Genomic DNA, 17,281 nt, shown 5'->3' with positions numbered 1-17,281 from the left:
GCCCAAGTGTGAATGGTCGCTCGAGGAGCTGAAGATCTCTTGATGGCATAAAGGACTAGCGGTTGCCTTGGCCAGGAGTTTGAATGACGGAGAATCTTTCGAGACGGAAGGTCTTCTCTTGGGTAGATGGTGGGCCCTCGTAAGATGTTGATACCAATACTTTACTGGAGCTCACCGTCCTCGTCGTCATCGCAGACCTGGTCTTCTCTTCCGTTACCTCCAGCGATTTGGTCGTGAGTGAGGTCATCAAGTCTGCTCTTGTTGCGCGAGGCCTCGTCCCTCCTACCGCTCCTCTTCCGCTTCGGTGTCGAGTCCTCTATAGCTTCACCTCCGCTTTCGTTTTCATTACCTTGCCACTGAGGTCGCAATGAATTTTGATAGACAGGCGCCGGGCTCCCAGATCTTGGAAATTTGCTGCTCGACGATTGGCGAACATGAACAATTGCTCCACTACTGGATGGACATGGCTATGTGCAGAAGAAATCTGGATCTCTGTCGCCGTCAAGTCGGCCTGTACAGCGATCGTGAGCTGCTTGTCTTCGGCCATCTTGTCAATCTTTCTTGTGTCCTCGAACGGCTTCTCCGGCACTTTGCCGTCCTCCTGCTTTCRTTGGAAGTATTCGTCCAGACTGTTTATCTGCTCACTTAGCACATGCTTGTGCTCTACTTCGAGTATTTCCATTTGCTTGATCAAACTCTTGCAGTAAGCGTTCCGCAAGCTCCACTCTTGTCGGCCATGCTCTATCTCGAATTGTGCCGTAGCGATTTTCGTGCTAGAGATCGTAGGTGCCGCTATGTCACCATTGGTCGATTGTATCGCCGCTCTCACGCTGCGTGGAGTCTACGAAATGCCGCCGGCTCGACTACCGCTCGGAGGTGTGGATGTTTCGAAGGCTGCTGAGCGGTAGAGATGTACAGAGTCTCTAATGATACCTGAGTCTCTGGGGTTTTGATCTGAGACCATACGACGATGGCGAGGGCGTCTGGGCGATGGTGGACGTCTTGACCCCGTGCGTGGTATCAGCGTACCCTCAATTCCAGTTCGAAACGCGGCTCTCCGAGAAAGCTGTCCGGTGCATTAGCAGGAAGGATCACAGAATGCCTCGGTTGTCTCCATGCGGCAGGAAGCCAACAGACCTTGCAACGACGGCGACGACGGCGCAACGGCGGCGACAATGGTGCAACGACGGCGACGATGGCGATCACTTACTGTCGCCCATGCCGAGACTATGTCGCGGCTGACATCGCCATGATCTGCCTGGTACATRGACTCGCTCATGAATCATCTCACATTACATATGCATGGAGTGCCATCGGGCACCTGAGATATCAGTACAGAGACGGGAAACACCATGCGACAAAGAACATTCACACGGTAACATGCGCCACGAGAGCACCACGAGTGAATACGATGCGAGGAACATGGAGCTCTTCGCGCCACTGTACAAGACAGCGACACGATGAGCCCACCAGGCTGTGACCTGCCTGGTGAACCCGTCATGCTTGGGGGGAAAAATCAAGCACGACGCGGAGCGCCGATATCGCCCTTCACCATCTTCCCGCTGTGACCTGCGTGGAAGAGGTGGGACGCGACGATCTGGCAGGCGTGGGTACACTTGCGGCGAAGTTTTTTTGAAATCGCCGTCACCGTATACACCACTCCAGCATCCTGCGTGCTGGTGCCATATGCTTTGGACCGGGGAGCTGTCTGCGACCGAAACGGGTAAGGCGACGGTGCACGACCTCTCATGTCTGCGGCTTTGTGTGAGGTATTGATTTGGAGTCAAACTTGGATATGGTCGACAGGCAAGACTCCGTAGAGTGCAAGTTGATTGATCGGCAAGTTGAAATCAAGACGCAAGCCAAACGGAATTGTGATCTGTTTTGTTTCAGAGCAAAAGTTTGGATCCAACGTGAAGAGGAAAGAGAGGAGGAGAGAAGGGCCCTGAAGTATCTCCCTCTGACCGGATGTGCGGGAGAATTTGCTGGTTCTGAGCGAGCTGGCAACAGCAGCAGCTGACTCTTTGGAAGTCTGTCTACGTTGCAACGAGATTTGCAGTCGATGGTAGCTTTGGGTGGAGCCTCCTGGTAAGCCGTGGGGGAAGAAGAAGATCGACATACCAGCTTTCCTATAAATTGCCATGCCGTATGAAAACAGCGGCCGATTGATAGGAGTAAGGACTCTGAAGATGCCTGAATGTCTCCTCATATCGATCGAATACTTCCAATCCATTCGAAATCGCCGTTGAGGCTTTCCTGTAGTTTCGTGAARATGCCACGATATCAAACCTTATTTCGTGCAAACACATATCCCTTCTACAGACACGCAGCAAGACAATTTAGACTACTCGAAATATCACGAAAGCAATGTCATTCTCATCAGAAAAATTGTATCTATTTCCTCATACCAATTCCAGCAAAATCGAAAGATGTTCGACCTTCCGTCAACAAAGCAGCGGCGACTTTCGGCTTCGCACCGACCATCAAGCTTACCGACAGTCAGTCACACGCGTGGCCACTCGACCATGGATACAATATAGCTTCGTCGTCCGACCGAAGCCATATTGTATTACCTGCTTCAGTTGGCTCATGCCGAGCACTCCTATTGTACATTGTACAGGGATGTTTTTAGTCTGTTGAGCTCTGACCGTCCGCAATCGAGCGGTAGCGAGCAAAGTTGCGATCTTGCCTCTTCGAATGACCACTTTCGCAACTAGAAACATCCATGTCAAGTGTGCAGCCTAAATGGAAGAGATTCGATGCTGATTGTTTCTCTCAGGGGTAGCTAGGGTGAATCTCTGGAAAATCGATTCGGCATCATGCTCGCTAGTGTCCCGATGCATGGAACATCACTGCATGGACCATTTCCCCATGAAAACCTATTTAAAATCGAGACACGTTCGTCACGGCATTGGCGGACAGAATATTCTGATCAACAGCGTCGTGCAAAAATGCAAGGCAAAGACTTAAGCTTCAGGCTCTAGGAAGAAAAGACTTGGCACGCACAAGACAACCGCTGCAGTACTGATCATGTCTAGATTGCTGATATAAAAGCACGCCCTTGCTATGCATTCCAACATCGAAACCCGCCTCACTCTATTCTGACAACGACATCTACAATCACAACTCCACGCTGAACCGTGCAAACAAAGCAATCCCCCCACGTCCCACTTCTAACACCGTATACTACCAGAAGCTGCACCAACCAATATAATGCTGACACAAATTCTCCAAATTCGTCGCCTCACTCAGCAACCTCTCCACCTGCTCCGTGACGTTCAGCTCCGTCTCCTTCTTGAAGTCTCTGCCGGTCAACTTCTCCTTGACCCTGCTTAACACCTGCAGCGCACGCACATTCTGTACTTCCTTGTCCGCGGGATCGATACCCTGCACGATACTGCGATTTCGGGGACGAAGAGAGCTGTTTGGTGGCCTCTCGGATGTGGGCGGTGCATTGGGATCGCCACCCATGACGGAAGCGCGACGTCCGGCTGCGGGACCGTCTTCTATACCGTTTGCATCCGCCATGATGCTGGCCCGGCGTTCTGATGGGAATGTGGTTTGAGGCGGGTCTTCGCGAGTTCCCAGACGCCATGTCAGGAGTGGATCGTGAATGAATGCCTCGAGAACTGCCATCAGGGACTCCTTGTTGCTTCGCAGTAGTCGCATGACGTGTTCACAAGTCGTGCGGTAGGAACCCTCGATATTGCTGACTTCCATGGCGAAGGTCAACATTCTTGTCAATCGGAAGGGAACGCGCTCAGGATACTTTTCACGATGCATAGCGACTTCGAAGCAGTCTCCGAAATCGATGTGCACGATCTTGCCAGTGATACGATCAAGCATCAAATTGCTGGGATGGCGATCCCCCAATCCTAGGATGTACCCGACCATAGACATGACACCCAATGAGCGCGTGTAATTCGTTCGTCTGTCCAGCCAGGATTCCGACGACTTGCTCTTGAGCCAAAGCACGCGGTAGAGATCCTGGCCAGTARTATTGTCCAGGGCGTACCCGAAGACTTCAACCTTTTGCATCAAAGTCAAGTTGTCGTAATCCGGTGCCATCTGCAACATGATACGATGCTCGATGTTGAGAAGAATCTTGCGGCTTTCTCGATACTCTCTAATCAACACGTGCAGAGTATCCGAGTTTGGCACCCATCCGATGAGACCGGCTTGTGTGGACAGAGGAATGGCAGCATATCGATGAATGTTGAGGTGACGCTTGAGACATTCCGGATCGGTTGCAAGGAGAGTATTGACCAGACCAAAGAGCTGCATGACTCTCTCATCTTGTCGAATATCCTCATGGCCCTTGACCATGAAATCGTACTTGGCTCCATCGCTACCTCGTAGACCCAGCTTCCGTGGTCGCTGCTTGGAGGAGATGACCGTGGCCACAGGGTCGAAGACTTGGATGCGAATGATTGGCTTCCCACTGATATATGTGCCCGGCACAGCAAGATCAAGATCATGTGCATTCTTCAGTTCCGGCGAGACATATTGAAGTTCGAGGCTCATCAGTTGTGGAAGCTGCCGGGCAATCCTCTTAAAAACCCCGTAGTACAGATCCCACGCCTGATTAAGGTCGCCAATCTCCTTTGTCGATTTGTATGCCTCGCACCAGTCACGAGCCTCGTTGAGGTCGCGGCCGAATGATTGTATGAAGGAAATTTCACGCAAAGTTTCTGGTCCTTTGCGGAGCATCTCGTGCATAGGCTCAAGAGTCGCCAGCATGCCTTGAATGTTGTGATCACCAAAGTATAGACGACTGGCCTCCTCCAGGCCCTCGTGCCATTGCTCATGCCATAAGACAGCGATGCGGATGAGCTCGTGGCTGACCAGCCCCGCTTGTTCTACCAACTTCGGGGAATGTTGCTTCATGGCCTCCATGATCTTGGCGGCAGATCGCGAGCGATTACCCACGTCACTCTTCATGCTGACGGTAAGTGGATAGACCAGAGCTTGGGGATGCGCGCGCCCAATCTCGACCAGTAGATTGTGGATTCCCTCACGCACCAATCTGTTCGGCTGATTGATTCGGGCAATGAGCTGAGGAATTACCTCTAGCCATGTGTCGACGCTGACCGAAGCTATGCCTGTGGTGACGCTGTGAGTAACTTCTTGGTGCGAGCCATGGGCGAACCACATGGTCAACAATCGCAGCGTATCCTGCAGCGAGCTGGACGAAGAAAGCGCAATGCTCTTGAAGAATCCCTTGATAGCTGGGACCACATGCTCCGAGACAATGTAATGTGGAACGTCTGCTGCCTCGCGGTCCCCCGATGTGAGGGACGTGACGACTTCGAAGTTCGCGAGCGCCCATGCATGCCATGCCTTGCACCAGTTCTCGTTGTATCTGGTGGCTGAGTAATATGATTGTAGGACGTCTTGGACGGACTCGGACTGCCAGTCGCCATTGTGCAGCTGAACTTGCCAGTCACCCTGTTTCAGATAGCATCGGGCGAGCAAGATTCTCCACTCATCAAGCTCAGCTCTCTCCTTTGCGGAGATGTGATGCGAGTGAGCAGATCCAAACGGACCACTGCTGTGGATTCCATTGGCTCCGTTGATGCCGTTGACTCCGTTCGTGCCGTTGAGGAGCGACACATGTGCGCCGTTGACAGCTGGGCCAGCAATGGCGAGTGCAGCTGTATTGGTGTCTTCGTAATCCTCCCGTAATCGTAGTGTGAATTCTCTGAGCGCTTGGAGAGCGACATCGTGCTGATCGTTGCTCCACAGGAACTTGTAAGTGGCATACTGCACCTGGTATGGAGCCCTCTTGATCCGCTCCCAGCCCTCTGGTCCTGTTTGTAAGTTGCCTATACAGGCCTGGCTTCCCAGCAAGCTGTTAAGACTCTTCTCCGCCAGACCGCCTCTCTGGGCCTTGCGGCAGATTGAAGCGAACTTGATGTACATGTCTTCGTTCTCCTGTGGTGTTATCACAAGAGCCCGGACCTTGAGCATGCGTTGCCAGACATCCACCTGGCGCTGACAACCCTTTAATCTCTTGGTCCAGGTTGCACGCATGCGTTCCTGCTTCTCGGGATCGTTCATGTGCTGCTTGTAGGTGATGATCTCTTCCAGCTCCGCCAGCATCTGTACGCGGACAATGACAGAGTATGCACGGGTGTAGCTCTCCCCCAGTAAGGCACTAAGCTCCGTATCGAGGCCATCTCGCGCTCTGGCAATGTGTGCATGCGCCTCCTCGAAGTGGTTCCGGTGGATGGACAGAATGGCACCAAAGAAGCTTCGATCTGGAGTGTGCTGCTTCATGGCACCAAGGTAGTCGTCCATGATGTCCCATTGCCCCATACCCCAGGCCGCAGCTGCAGCTAGGGGTGCGATGTGTCGTTTGTTCTCGCTTGACGCAATCATCCACTTGTCCTGCGCTATGGCGGAAAGTGTATCCCATTCACCGAGAGCGTGCAAACATCTCATCTTGCCCATGACAACCTCAAATGAGGCCTTCTGAGGACCTCCCTCAGCTTCCTCGCGTGCCTGATATGCGAGAAGTGCCTCTTCCCACCGTTGCAGTTTTTCGAACCACGTCTCCTTGAGATCGACGTCTTGATATCCTTGGGCCTTTCTAAGGATGCCGAAAGCTGCGTCCGTCTGTTGCAGTTGGTTGTTGATAGAAATCAAAGCTTCGACAGCACTTGCGTTCTGCTCAGCGTTGAATTCCAGCTCTTTGTAGTGTAATGCTTTCGCAAAAGCGTGGCATTTTCCAGCGTACATGCCCAGTGTGCGCACGTCAATCGGCAGTGCTTTATCATCGTGCTCCATGAATTCGGCCAGGTTGAGGAGTATTTGCAAAATCTCCGGAGGAATGTTTGGACTTGTCAAGGCGACCTCGATGGAACGTACTAGCTCCTCTTGATATTGATCGTAGAGCTCCGTCCAGCAGCTGACAAAAGCACTATTAAAAAGACTGCGAGCAAGAGGTGCGTAGACTCCTGCGAGATTGGTACAGGCCCTGAGCGCTTGCTGTGGGCTTTCTCGTAGCAGCTCGACAGAGAACCTCCGCATCCACTYCTGCCAATCCTCTCTCGTAGATTTCTGGTTTGCCTCCCAGGCGTTCTTCAAATGCTGTTGGTTGACTGCAAGCTTCTTGGTCTGAATGTCCGGAACAGTCAAATCTTCAATATCTTCTAGCAACTTGTCATCTGTCAGATCTTGCGGCAGGGCTTCACGCTTGTAAAGTTTCTGAATGATAGACTGGTAGTGCGAGTGGTTGATTCTGTTTTGCACCATCACCTTGTCGATCATTGGAATGAAGTGTGTGTACTCTTGGCCCATCTGGTACATGAGTGCACACAAACACTCTATCGCGGGTACTTTCAGCAGAGTGTCTGTGCCTTGCAGTACGCGAGCAAGTGGGTGGATGATTTTGGTCGCGAATTCGGAGATGTTCACTTTCCGACTCAGCTTTCCAATTGTTTCAATGGCTGACTTCCGCACGTCTCGGTGTCGGTAGCGTCCATCTGATGTGTCAAACATTCGCACGATGACCGGGATTATGAGGTGCATGTACTCCTCCGCGCTCTGACCAAATACGAGGAAAGCGTGCAGCACCCGTTGACATGCTGCGCGCCCGCTATCAGTTCGGTTGTCTGCGTCGAGAACGCCGAGCATGAGCGGGAGAACGCTAGCCAAGTAGACCTTGAATTCGCCTTCCAAACTCCTGGAAATACTCTCAACGAGGGCAAGAATGGTGGCTTGAAGCTGATTGCTCTTGTACCAGTGATCGCTGATCGCTTCGAGGATGACGGGTAGATGTGGTCGAATGTGTTGCCGTACAATCTTGACGAGCATGCTCAACTGGTTGAAGTATCCCTCGAGGCGATTCTCGGATGTTGCATCCTTCAGAACGCCAACGATCCCGGGGACAACAGTACCCAAAAAGGGCACGCACTTCATTCCCATGGTTTGATAGATGTTCATCACCGCTTCCACAACGCTGGAATGATATTGCTTTAGAGTGTCTTCCTTCAGCATGCTCATCAGAGTGTTGATGACGACCGTGGGGTAGTAGTCCTCGTTGCTAGGGGTCAGCCCTCTCATGATAAGAGTGACATCTGACTCGGCCTCCGCTTCCGCCCGAAGGTTTGAATCGGGAGACTCTTCTACGACTTGTTGATGCTTGTATGGGTCGAGCGCACCAAGGATACCCATCAATCGTATCGTCTCCCTTCGAAGGTCGCCCGGTGCTTCATTCTTGACAATATTGACCAAGATCGTCAGCAGCTCGGGGTGATCAGTGTATGGATCAATGACATAGCCACTGTTGCTGGCAAGCTGGCCAAGAGTACACAAAGCAGCCTCTCGCTTCTTAGGAGAACCAAGATCTTGCAGACTTCTGATGATGATCTTCATGAGTTCGGGAATGTACCTGACCATATCATCTCCACCGACAGTCGCGAGATCGCCAAGGGCTCGCAATGTTGTAGCAGCAACGTCGGCATTTGGGTCTTCCGTTTTAGGGAGGAGCACTGTCACCATGGGGTCGACGTATGGCTTGATGAGCTTGCTGCTTGCGCTGACCAAATGGCTGATTAGCTGAGCGGACTCACGTTTGTTGTTGGGGCTGTTTGAGTATTCGATCTCAGTAAGAAGTTGGATCAACACTTTGCGAAGCGATGGAAAGACGTATGCGGGATTGACTGAGGTCAGCCTACCAATGATAGTCATGGCAGCTTCTCGGATGGGAAATTTCTCGTCGTWCAGGGCGAGAAATAGAATGCGCACGTTCTCGGCTTTTGCCAGGTGACGGTCGAACCGTGCATCCAACGACACCAGGACTGTCTGTCGTATGTCTGATTGGATGTCTGAGACGCCGACGCTGAGCAGTTTTTCAATCACGTCGGAAACTACTTGGATGGCATGGTGGCTTGTCTGGTGCACAATCGGGTCCTTGACAAACAGCTGGCAGCAAGTCAATGCGGCGGCCTTCCTTATTGTTGGATCGTCATCGTCAACATAGCGAATGGCCACATCTCGAACGAATTCGTTGAGCACATGGCCACTGAAATCGAATGAACCTAACGTTACAAGGGCAAGCGCGATTTCTTGGTCCTGGTGATCTTGATGCTGAGGATCTCTTTGGTCGCGGTAGTCTTTGTTAAAGATGGGAGGGAGGCCTTTACCTTGCGTAGGATGGCCCAGAGTTTGGAAAGGTTGGCCACAGAGCGTTCTGCTGAGGAGATCCAACAATTTCTCCTGTATGGTGGAMTTGACGGGTGGGATGTAATGAGCCATGTCGACCAGGGCTTGGGTTAGGGAGTCTGAAAGTCCACATGCAAAGATGGGATCCAAGAGCGCTTCCATGTACTTGCTCAAAGTCTGACCAACAGCGATTGCCATCATGCTGATGCACTCAAAAATTGGAGCCTCGTCGGAGTGCTTCGTTCGGTTCTTGACAGAGAGGGCGTCTCTGATGTGAAGTAGGATCGTGTCAAGGTAGGGTGCGATGGCAGAGGTGACAGCATGTGCAACCTTGCCGATTGCCACAAATGCCATATTCCGTTGTTTGGGATCCTTGAGCAGAGTCTGAAGATGCTGCATCGAGCGGGCAAGATAGAGGTTGCAAAACTCTTTGGGCGCATATGCGGCGATTAAAGGGATGATCTCCACGACCGTCCGTCTGATTGTCGGATCTCTGTGCTCGCGATACTGCTGGAGCAGAACCCGGTCGGAAGCGTCCTTGTACTTTGAGCCGTGCATAAACATGCCGCCTTGGATCAGCAGGTCCTTGTAGACTAGCAAAGAGCCGTGGATGCACTCCACGGTGCCACGCTTAAAACCATCCTGGGCACCCTCAAACATACGTGTGAGACATGTGGATCGTTGCTGTGGATCGCGGGCGGAGAGGATCTTGAAGCACTGCGACACCACCTCGGCTGCCGTCTCGCGTATCACTACTTTTTGATCGCGCAAGCCTTCCCATATGCTGGACAGAATTCCCGGAATGTACATGTACAGCAAAGTCGAGCTATTCCTGGCCAACTCCCGCAATATAAGGACCGCAGCGAAGCGTCGATTCTCCGTCCTCTCGGATGTGAGCCACTCCAAAGCGCGTTTGACCTCTGCTTCAACCAGCTCGGCCGTCAGAGCACCTCCAGGCGTTGCGAGTCGCCCCAGGCACTTGGCCGCAACCACCATGGCGCTCGTGTCATTTCCCTCGAGTGTCCGCTTGATGTAATTGCTGAACTTGGGTACCTTTTGCGCGGCATCGTCGCCCTTGAAATCGATCAGAGCGTTGAGAGCGTAGAGTCCGCCGGTTCGTTCGTGGGTGTCGTTGCCGCCCAGGATCATGTTCACCATGCGACTGTTCACATCGGCATAGTACGTCTGGAACGGACTCTGCGACAGCTCCCGGTAGGCGGTATTGACATTGTCCAGCAGCCGGGCGGCAGCATTTTGACGGACGACCTCGCTGCGCGCCTTGAGGTCTGTGAAGATGGCATCGATAATTTCCTTGTAGWCGGACATGGCGGGCAGAGTGTGACCGTAGCGTTCAATCTACGTCGTCGTCGTAGTCATATCCGTCGTGTGCGGCTCCCATTCTCTCCGGCAGGACGATGTAGAGGTGGGTGTTGTAAAGTGGAATGGAAGACTGCGGCCTGCCGTCTAGCGTTCGACAGCTAGCCCATCGATGCTGGCGGGGCGGCGCATGATGAAGAACAGCCGAGAAGCTTAATTTAAATGCTCCCGCAGCTGCGAGCCAAACATCCCTCATGCATGATATGGCATGACATGAGCTTGTCCACCACAATCCCTTTCCCCGAACTGCATTTCTTATTCACAACATGAGTGAAGCGCCGGAGCAGTTTCCTGACGTGTCTCAGAAGCTCAACGCCGCCAAAAAGCTATCCGCATTTGAGAAGGAGAAGCAGGCGCAAGAAGAGAAGAGGAGACGCGAAAAGGCAGAAACCGATGCGGCGCTAAAGCAGTTTGAAGATGAATTCGGCGCCAGCGGCGATGTAGACGACCAGTTCGACGGGTTCCCCGCTTCTGTTACTCCTCGAGGACCTGGGGCGGAATATGGCGGACCTCCCTCTGGCCCTCGAAGGGCGGGTCCCGGTACATTGGGACCAATCCCAGGGCCACCTCCGCCAAGTCTGAAGAGGAAGCGAGCGTTGGATGAACTGCGAGAGCAACAGGAAGCACGTCGAGAGCAGCAGGCATTGGCGAATGAACACATCAATTCTGGGCTGTCAAGGCACGAGCAGCACGGTGGACGCCGAGAGGCGCAGGAGGATGATCCAGAGGATGTCGCTCCCAGACCGACGATCCAACTCTCCTCTCTACCACCTGCTACTACCGCTGATGATGTCAAAATGTTGTTGCGAAATCATCTAGAGGTCCACTCTGTACACTTTCAGCAACCCACAGGACCTGCATCCACCAGCAGAAAATCGTTGACAGCTATAGCTACCCTGTCGTCTGAAACATCAACATCACAGATTGACACAGTGGTAAGCACGCTCAAAGACAAGTACCTTGGTTTCGGTTTCCATCTATCCCTTTCTCGCCATCTCTCTTCAACAGCGCTGCTCCCTACGTTATTGGTTGGTCCCAATGCAACATCCGGGGAGCCTTTTGGCGCCGAGAAGGCCGTCAAGGATGCTCCGTCGCGGATGAACATGCGTAATGCGCCACCGCCGGGCCAATTCGCTCCACCCGACTCGTACGAAGCGACCAATCGCGCAATGCAGCCTTCAATAAACTCAACTGTGGTGGTCCATCCGCCTCAAGATATCAAGACGGCCAGAGCAATACACACCATCGCTGACCGATTATTGAGTGAGCCCGATTCCGAACGCGCTCTAGAATTGGAAGCAATGCTCATGGCCCTCCCGGAGGTGCAAGAGGACGAGCGCTTCTCATTCTTGTATGATTCGAAAAGCACTGCAGGTGTCTACTATCGATATCTCTTATGGAATGACACCGATACCACGGAATCGAGTCGACAGCCTCGCACAGAGCGCATGCACGACGATGTTCTCATTGATTGGACTCCACCCGATCGCGAGCTGCCCTTTGCGGACCTGTCCAAGCTCGGTGAGGCGCTCGACCATCGGGACTACGAATCAAGTGAGGAGGATAGTGAAGACGGCGAGTCGCGGACGTTCAACCACGGGCGCAGGGACGCCGATGGTATGCCACAACCTCTTGGCAAAAAGCGCCTTACGCCGCTCCAGCTCGCCAAGTTTGCATGGTTTCTGTCGCGGATGCCATCGTCGCAAGCGAAACTTCGAATTTCCGAGGTCTCAGATGTCACAAACTTTGCCATCAACAATGCTGGAGCAGGCGCCGAGGAGATTGTTGACATGCTTGTCTTGAATGTCGAAAGACCGTTCACCAACACGCAATGTGCAAAGTACGAAGACGAAGATGTCTCGCAGGACGAGGATGATGTCTACGAACCGGATGTTGAGCTTCCAACTGTTGAAACGACTGCTTTATCGAACGATGCAGGTATGCAAACCGGAAAGAAAGAAGTTGAAGATCCCTCGCAGGCAAAACTGGTCGCGCTGTACCTCATCAACGACATTCTCCACAACTCTTCCACGGCTGGCGTGCGTAATGCGTGGAAATACAGWCAGCTCTTCGAGAACGCATTTCGTCGGCAAAAGACCTTTGAGCATCTTGGTCGACTGGAAAAGGAATTGAGCTGGGGTCGCATGAAATCCGAGCAATGGAGGAACAGAATCCGGGCTCTGTTTGAGATTTGGGAGAACGGTAGCGTGTTTGCGACAGWTGTGTTCGAGGCACTCAAGAAAGACTTCTTCGAGCAGCCAACTGGAGGAGATGAGGTCGTTGATCGGGATGCAGCGAAACCAAAAGCTGGAATCGATATGGGGAGGTTCAAGCGAATCGGTGACAGTGGATCGCCGGCTGCTTCTGCGTCACCTGTTGTTGTACCTGCTGCAAAACCCGAGCTTCTCGACACTCCCTCGACAGAAGTCCTTGATGCAACTAGAGATGGCTTTGGAGTTGCACCGATGTCTCTGGACAGCTCTTATGACCAGCCTAAACAAGATCTGGATCGCATGCAAGTCGACGAGGAGCAGAGCAAGCAGTCCGGGCATACGAGCACACCTGTTCAAGTCGAAGAGGCACCCGCGAAGCCCAGCTTCTCTCTTAAAGCTTCCAGCGCTGTCAAACCGCAAGTGTTGCCCGAGCCAAGGCGTAGGAAGCAGGCGGAGGACATGTTTGCCGATAGCGATGAGGAGTGATAGGAGCAAGCCCGTTATAGGCTGACTGCTGCAAGCATGTCGAAGAGGCAAGCTAGGTGTTTCATGTCAAATTTATCGACTACTACCATGTTCGCAAGTCACAACAAGAGCTGCTCTTCTAGATTCATCGATCCTACTATGCTTGTCTGACGTGAGTGCGGACATGGTGAGTGGCAGAAGCCGAGCAGCGAACGCCAAGATGCGGATACTGGACGAAAGATCAGCCTGATTTGACGGGAAAAGCGAGTGACACCGTACCCAGTTCATCGGCTTTTGAAGGCAATAGCCAGTAAGTATATCCACATCACGACGTCGTCCTACCTTGTCGTTCTCTTTCCTAGATCCGCTCTGCTTACCTTGAGCACAATTCAACTCTTCTTACTGGACTGCGTTCAGCTCCAATCCTTGTCAATACAAACATGCCGTGCGAACCAAGTCCAGACGCCTGCAATGGCTGTTCAAACCCAACAACATCCGACTGCCACAATCCAATAGACATTGAAGACTACAAAACAGAACTCACGTCCCTCCGAGCACGAACCCAAGAACTCGAAGAGAAACTCGCAAAACTCAAAGTCGATTCTCCAAGTAACCTTCGCTCTACAAAATGGTTCAACCGCACCGACGACCGCGCCATGTCCGCCCTCTACGTCGACAGATATCTAAACTACGGTCTCACGAAAGAAGAACTCATGTCCAATAAACCCATCATCGGAATCGCCAACAGCGGTTCTGATCTCGCGCCTTGCAATCAACATCACCAAGTTCTTGCCAAGCGAGTCCGGGAAGGAATTCGCAGTGCTGGKGCGATTGCGTTGGAGTTTCCCACACATCCCATTCAAGAGACGACGAGGAGACCTACGGCGACGTTGGATCGCAATCTGAGTTATTTGACCTTGGTGGAGTTGTTGTATGCTTATCCATTCGACGGGGTGGTGTTATTGACGGGTTGTGATAAAACTACTCCGGCGTGTTTGATGGCTGCTGCGACGATGAATATCCCAGCGATAGTCATGAATGTGGGACCTATGCTGAATGGATATCAGAAGAATGTCAAGATTGGTTCCGGGACTGTGGTTTGGAAGGCGCGGGAACTGCACGCGAAAGGGGAAATCGGTGATGAGGAGCTCACGGATATGATCACTGCCGGGACACCGAGTGTGGGGCATTGTAATACCATGGGCACGGCTTCGACTATGAATGCTCTTGCGGAGGCGTTGGGGATGGCATTGCCGGGAAGTGCGACGATTCCAGCGCCGTATAGGGAGAGGGCGCAGTGTGCTTATCGGACTGGTCTGCAAATTGTGGAGATGGTGCATCAGGATCGGAAGCCGAGTGATATTATGACCAGAGAGGCGTTTGAGAATGCTGTTGTGGCGAACACCGCGATTGGAGGAAGTACGAATGCTCCGATTCATTTGATTGCTATTGCGAGGCACATGGGGATTGAGCTCGACCTGGACGATTGGGATCGAATTGGCTATGAGATTCCTTTGATGGTCAATGTTCAACCCGCGGGAGAAATGCTCTGTGAAGAGTACTTCCGAGCAGGAGGTCTTCCAGCTGTAATGGCCGAACTTCTCGACCAAGGAAAACTCCACGGCGATGCCATTACCTGCAATGGGAAGAGCATCAAGGAGAACGTGCAGGGAAAACACACATGGGATCGGCAAACCATCCTGAGTTACGACCAACCGATGAAGAAGAATGCCGGATTCTTGCATTTAACGGGAAATCTCTTCGACTCAGCAATCATGAAATCCTCCGTCATCTCCGACGAATTCAGAAAAGAATTCCTCGAGAACTCGGAAGATCCTAATGCTTTCGAAGCKAAAGCCATCGTCTTCGACGGCCCAGAAGACTATAATCAACGCATCGACACGGCAGATATCGACGAACGCACAATTCTCGTAATGCGAGGGACAGGGCCATTGGGATATCCCGGAGCAGCAGAAGTCGTGAACATGMCTGCCCCCGGCCATCTCTTGAAGAAAGGACTAAAGTACTCTCTCCCTTGTATAGGCGATGGCAGACAATCGGGTACATCAGGTTCCCCATCCATTTTGAACGCGAGTCCTGAAGCGGCGGAGAATGGGAATCTGGCGATTTTGAAGGATGGAGATAGGATTCGGGTGGATTTGACGAAACGGAAGGTGAACATGTTGATCTCTGACGAGGAGATTGGGAGGAGAAGGAAAGAGTTGATGGCCAAGGGAGGGTATGAGATGGTGGAGAGCCATACGCCTTTCCAGGATCTCTTTAGAAGGGAGACGGGTCCGTTGAGTGAAGGAATGGTTTTTAGGAGAGCGACGCAGTTTCAGAGGGTCGCGCAGAGGTTTCCGAGCCCGAGGGATAACCATTGAGCGGGCTTCGTTCTTTTGCTGGCACAAATTGTGTACGGCTGCAGGATTATCCATAGCATTCAAGGATTGGGAATCACGGCCTTGGAGATGACCCCTACGATGTAGAAACGCTTCCAATATTACAACCTATCATGCATCTAACCAACCTCGCTTCCATCCTCCATCTCCTCATCGCTATCCTCCTCCGCTCCTTGCCCAGCAGCATCCTCTTCGTCATCATTATACAACCCCTCCTCGTCATCCCACTCATCATCCGAGTCCGCAGGAATAACCTCGTCCTCATCTTCCTCCTCCTCGCCCTCCTTTGCAGCGGGTTTCTTCTCCTTCTTCTTCCTCTCAACATTAGCCTTTTGCTCCGCCCTCCTGCGATCCCTCTCCAATCTCTTCTTCTCATGTGCCTTTTCCATTTCCTTCATCTCCTCCTTCGTTTTATGGATGTATTCGTGCCACATAACTTTTCCATTGCATACTCCCTCTTCGACTTTCGTCAACCGCAGACGTAATCGTGGGCCAAGTTCGTGCATCTTCACTGCCTTTCGCAACACGCCGTCCTTCTTCTCGCCTCCCGAGGCTTTTGTCCTACGCACCTTTCTCGCATGTGGCATGTCAATCTCCACTTCGGCATCTGTGTCTGGCTCACTGTCGCTTCCGCTGGTGAAGCCGTCTGCAGCATGGGGATCGAGGAGGTAGTCCGCGACATCGTTCAACTTTCCAAGATTTGGAAGATTGCCTCTCTTTCGCTTTTGGCCCGCATGCAACGGCGCCTTCTCCGCAGCATCCAATTTCCTCAACGGTTTGGGCACACTCTTTGCAGTCCTCGTCTCAATCGCATAATGTCTCAGATTTAGTACATAAGTCGCAGCATCATCTTTCGGGTCTTGAGGTTCGCGATCCAGCAGCATCACACGCTTGATGCCTTTCAGCGGCATTGTGGCGGGGTTTATCGGCGGGAAGAGCGATTGGAAGATGCTGGTCGTCAGACTCTCCAAATGTTTCGGGATCTTCTTCTTGTCTTTCTCCTCGCCCTCCATGTCCTTGGTGGTGAAGTTGTTCATGACCAACAAGGGCGGTGACAAATTCTCTGTCCCGCTCGTCTTCGGCCTCTTCATACTGTGGAAAACGTCCTTGCACAAACTGTACTTTTCCACTCTGAAATGTAGCGTTGGACCTCTCGGTGTCAATGCCAGACGGAGATTGGTGTTCCCGGTGCTGCTGCGACTGAAGAGCATCAGATGTGTGACTCCCAGCGGACCGGCCATTGCGGTGTAATCGCGGAGCTTGTTACTCCGACGCTCCTTCAATCTCGAGGCCGTATCTGGTTCCATCATGGTGCGGACATCTTTGACGAGTTGGGAGACCGAGGGACCCACATCGCTGGCGCCGACGCGGATGACCATTGACTTGGGCGGACGCGTGCCGGCCTTGGAGGTCGCGGCATGGTTGGACTTGACGCCCGGCGCAATGGAGGCGCCGACGTGTGTGCGCTTCTTGACGCGGCGTTTGGCCATTTGGTGCGGTGGAGGGTTATGATGAGAAGGAAGTTGCGGTCGGAGAAAATGTTCAAAGCTTCGCCGATCCGACGAGACTTTTCTTATCGATTGCGAAGTCAGCAGACGATCGGATTTGTGTCGCAACGAACGCTGCTCGTGGAAAAGTTGATCCTCCACCGACCAC

General features: G+C 52.5%; 4 protein-coding genes across 4 annotated transcripts; 2 read left to right on the top strand and 2 right to left on the bottom strand.

Moving 5' to 3' along the window:
• Nucleotides 1-3,186: 3,186 nt before the first annotated feature.
• Nucleotides 3,187-10,494, bottom strand: RCC_01602 (probable phosphatidylinositol 3-kinase tor2; the record flags this gene model as incomplete). The annotated part of the gene is made up of 1 exon (XM_023766896.1): nt 3,187-10,494. One exon carries the CDS (start codon nt 10,492-10,494, stop codon nt 3,187-3,189), a length of 7,308 nt encoding a protein of 2,435 aa, XP_023622664.1.
• Nucleotides 10,495-10,811: 317 nt separating this feature from the next.
• RCC_01601 (uncharacterized protein) lies at nt 10,812-13,244 on the top strand (the record flags this gene model as incomplete). The annotated part of the gene is made up of 1 exon (XM_023766895.1): nt 10,812-13,244. One exon carries the CDS (start codon nt 10,812-10,814, stop codon nt 13,242-13,244), a length of 2,433 nt encoding a protein of 810 aa, XP_023622663.1.
• Nucleotides 13,245-13,663: 419 nt separating this feature from the next.
• RCC_01600 (probable dihydroxy acid dehydratase) lies at nt 13,664-15,607 on the top strand (the record flags this gene model as incomplete). Its single annotated transcript, XM_023766894.1, has 1 exon — nt 13,664-15,607. One exon carries the CDS (start codon nt 13,664-13,666, stop codon nt 15,605-15,607), a length of 1,944 nt encoding a protein of 647 aa, XP_023622662.1.
• A 137-nt stretch (nt 15,608-15,744) lies between these two features.
• Nucleotides 15,745-17,115, bottom strand: RCC_01599 (related to mating protein SSF1; the record flags this gene model as incomplete). The annotated part of the gene is made up of 1 exon (XM_023766893.1): nt 15,745-17,115. One exon carries the CDS (start codon nt 17,113-17,115, stop codon nt 15,745-15,747), a length of 1,371 nt encoding a protein of 456 aa, XP_023622661.1.
• Between the last annotated feature and the right edge of the window lie 166 nt (nt 17,116-17,281).

Source organism: Ramularia collo-cygni (assembly GCF_900074925.1).
Source record: "Ramularia collo-cygni strain URUG2 genome assembly, contig: RCC_scaffold02, whole genome shotgun sequence".
Classification (NCBI taxonomy): domain Eukaryota; kingdom Fungi; phylum Ascomycota; class Dothideomycetes; order Mycosphaerellales; family Mycosphaerellaceae; genus Ramularia; species Ramularia collo-cygni.
This window is presented reverse-complemented; position numbering and strand designations above follow the sequence as displayed.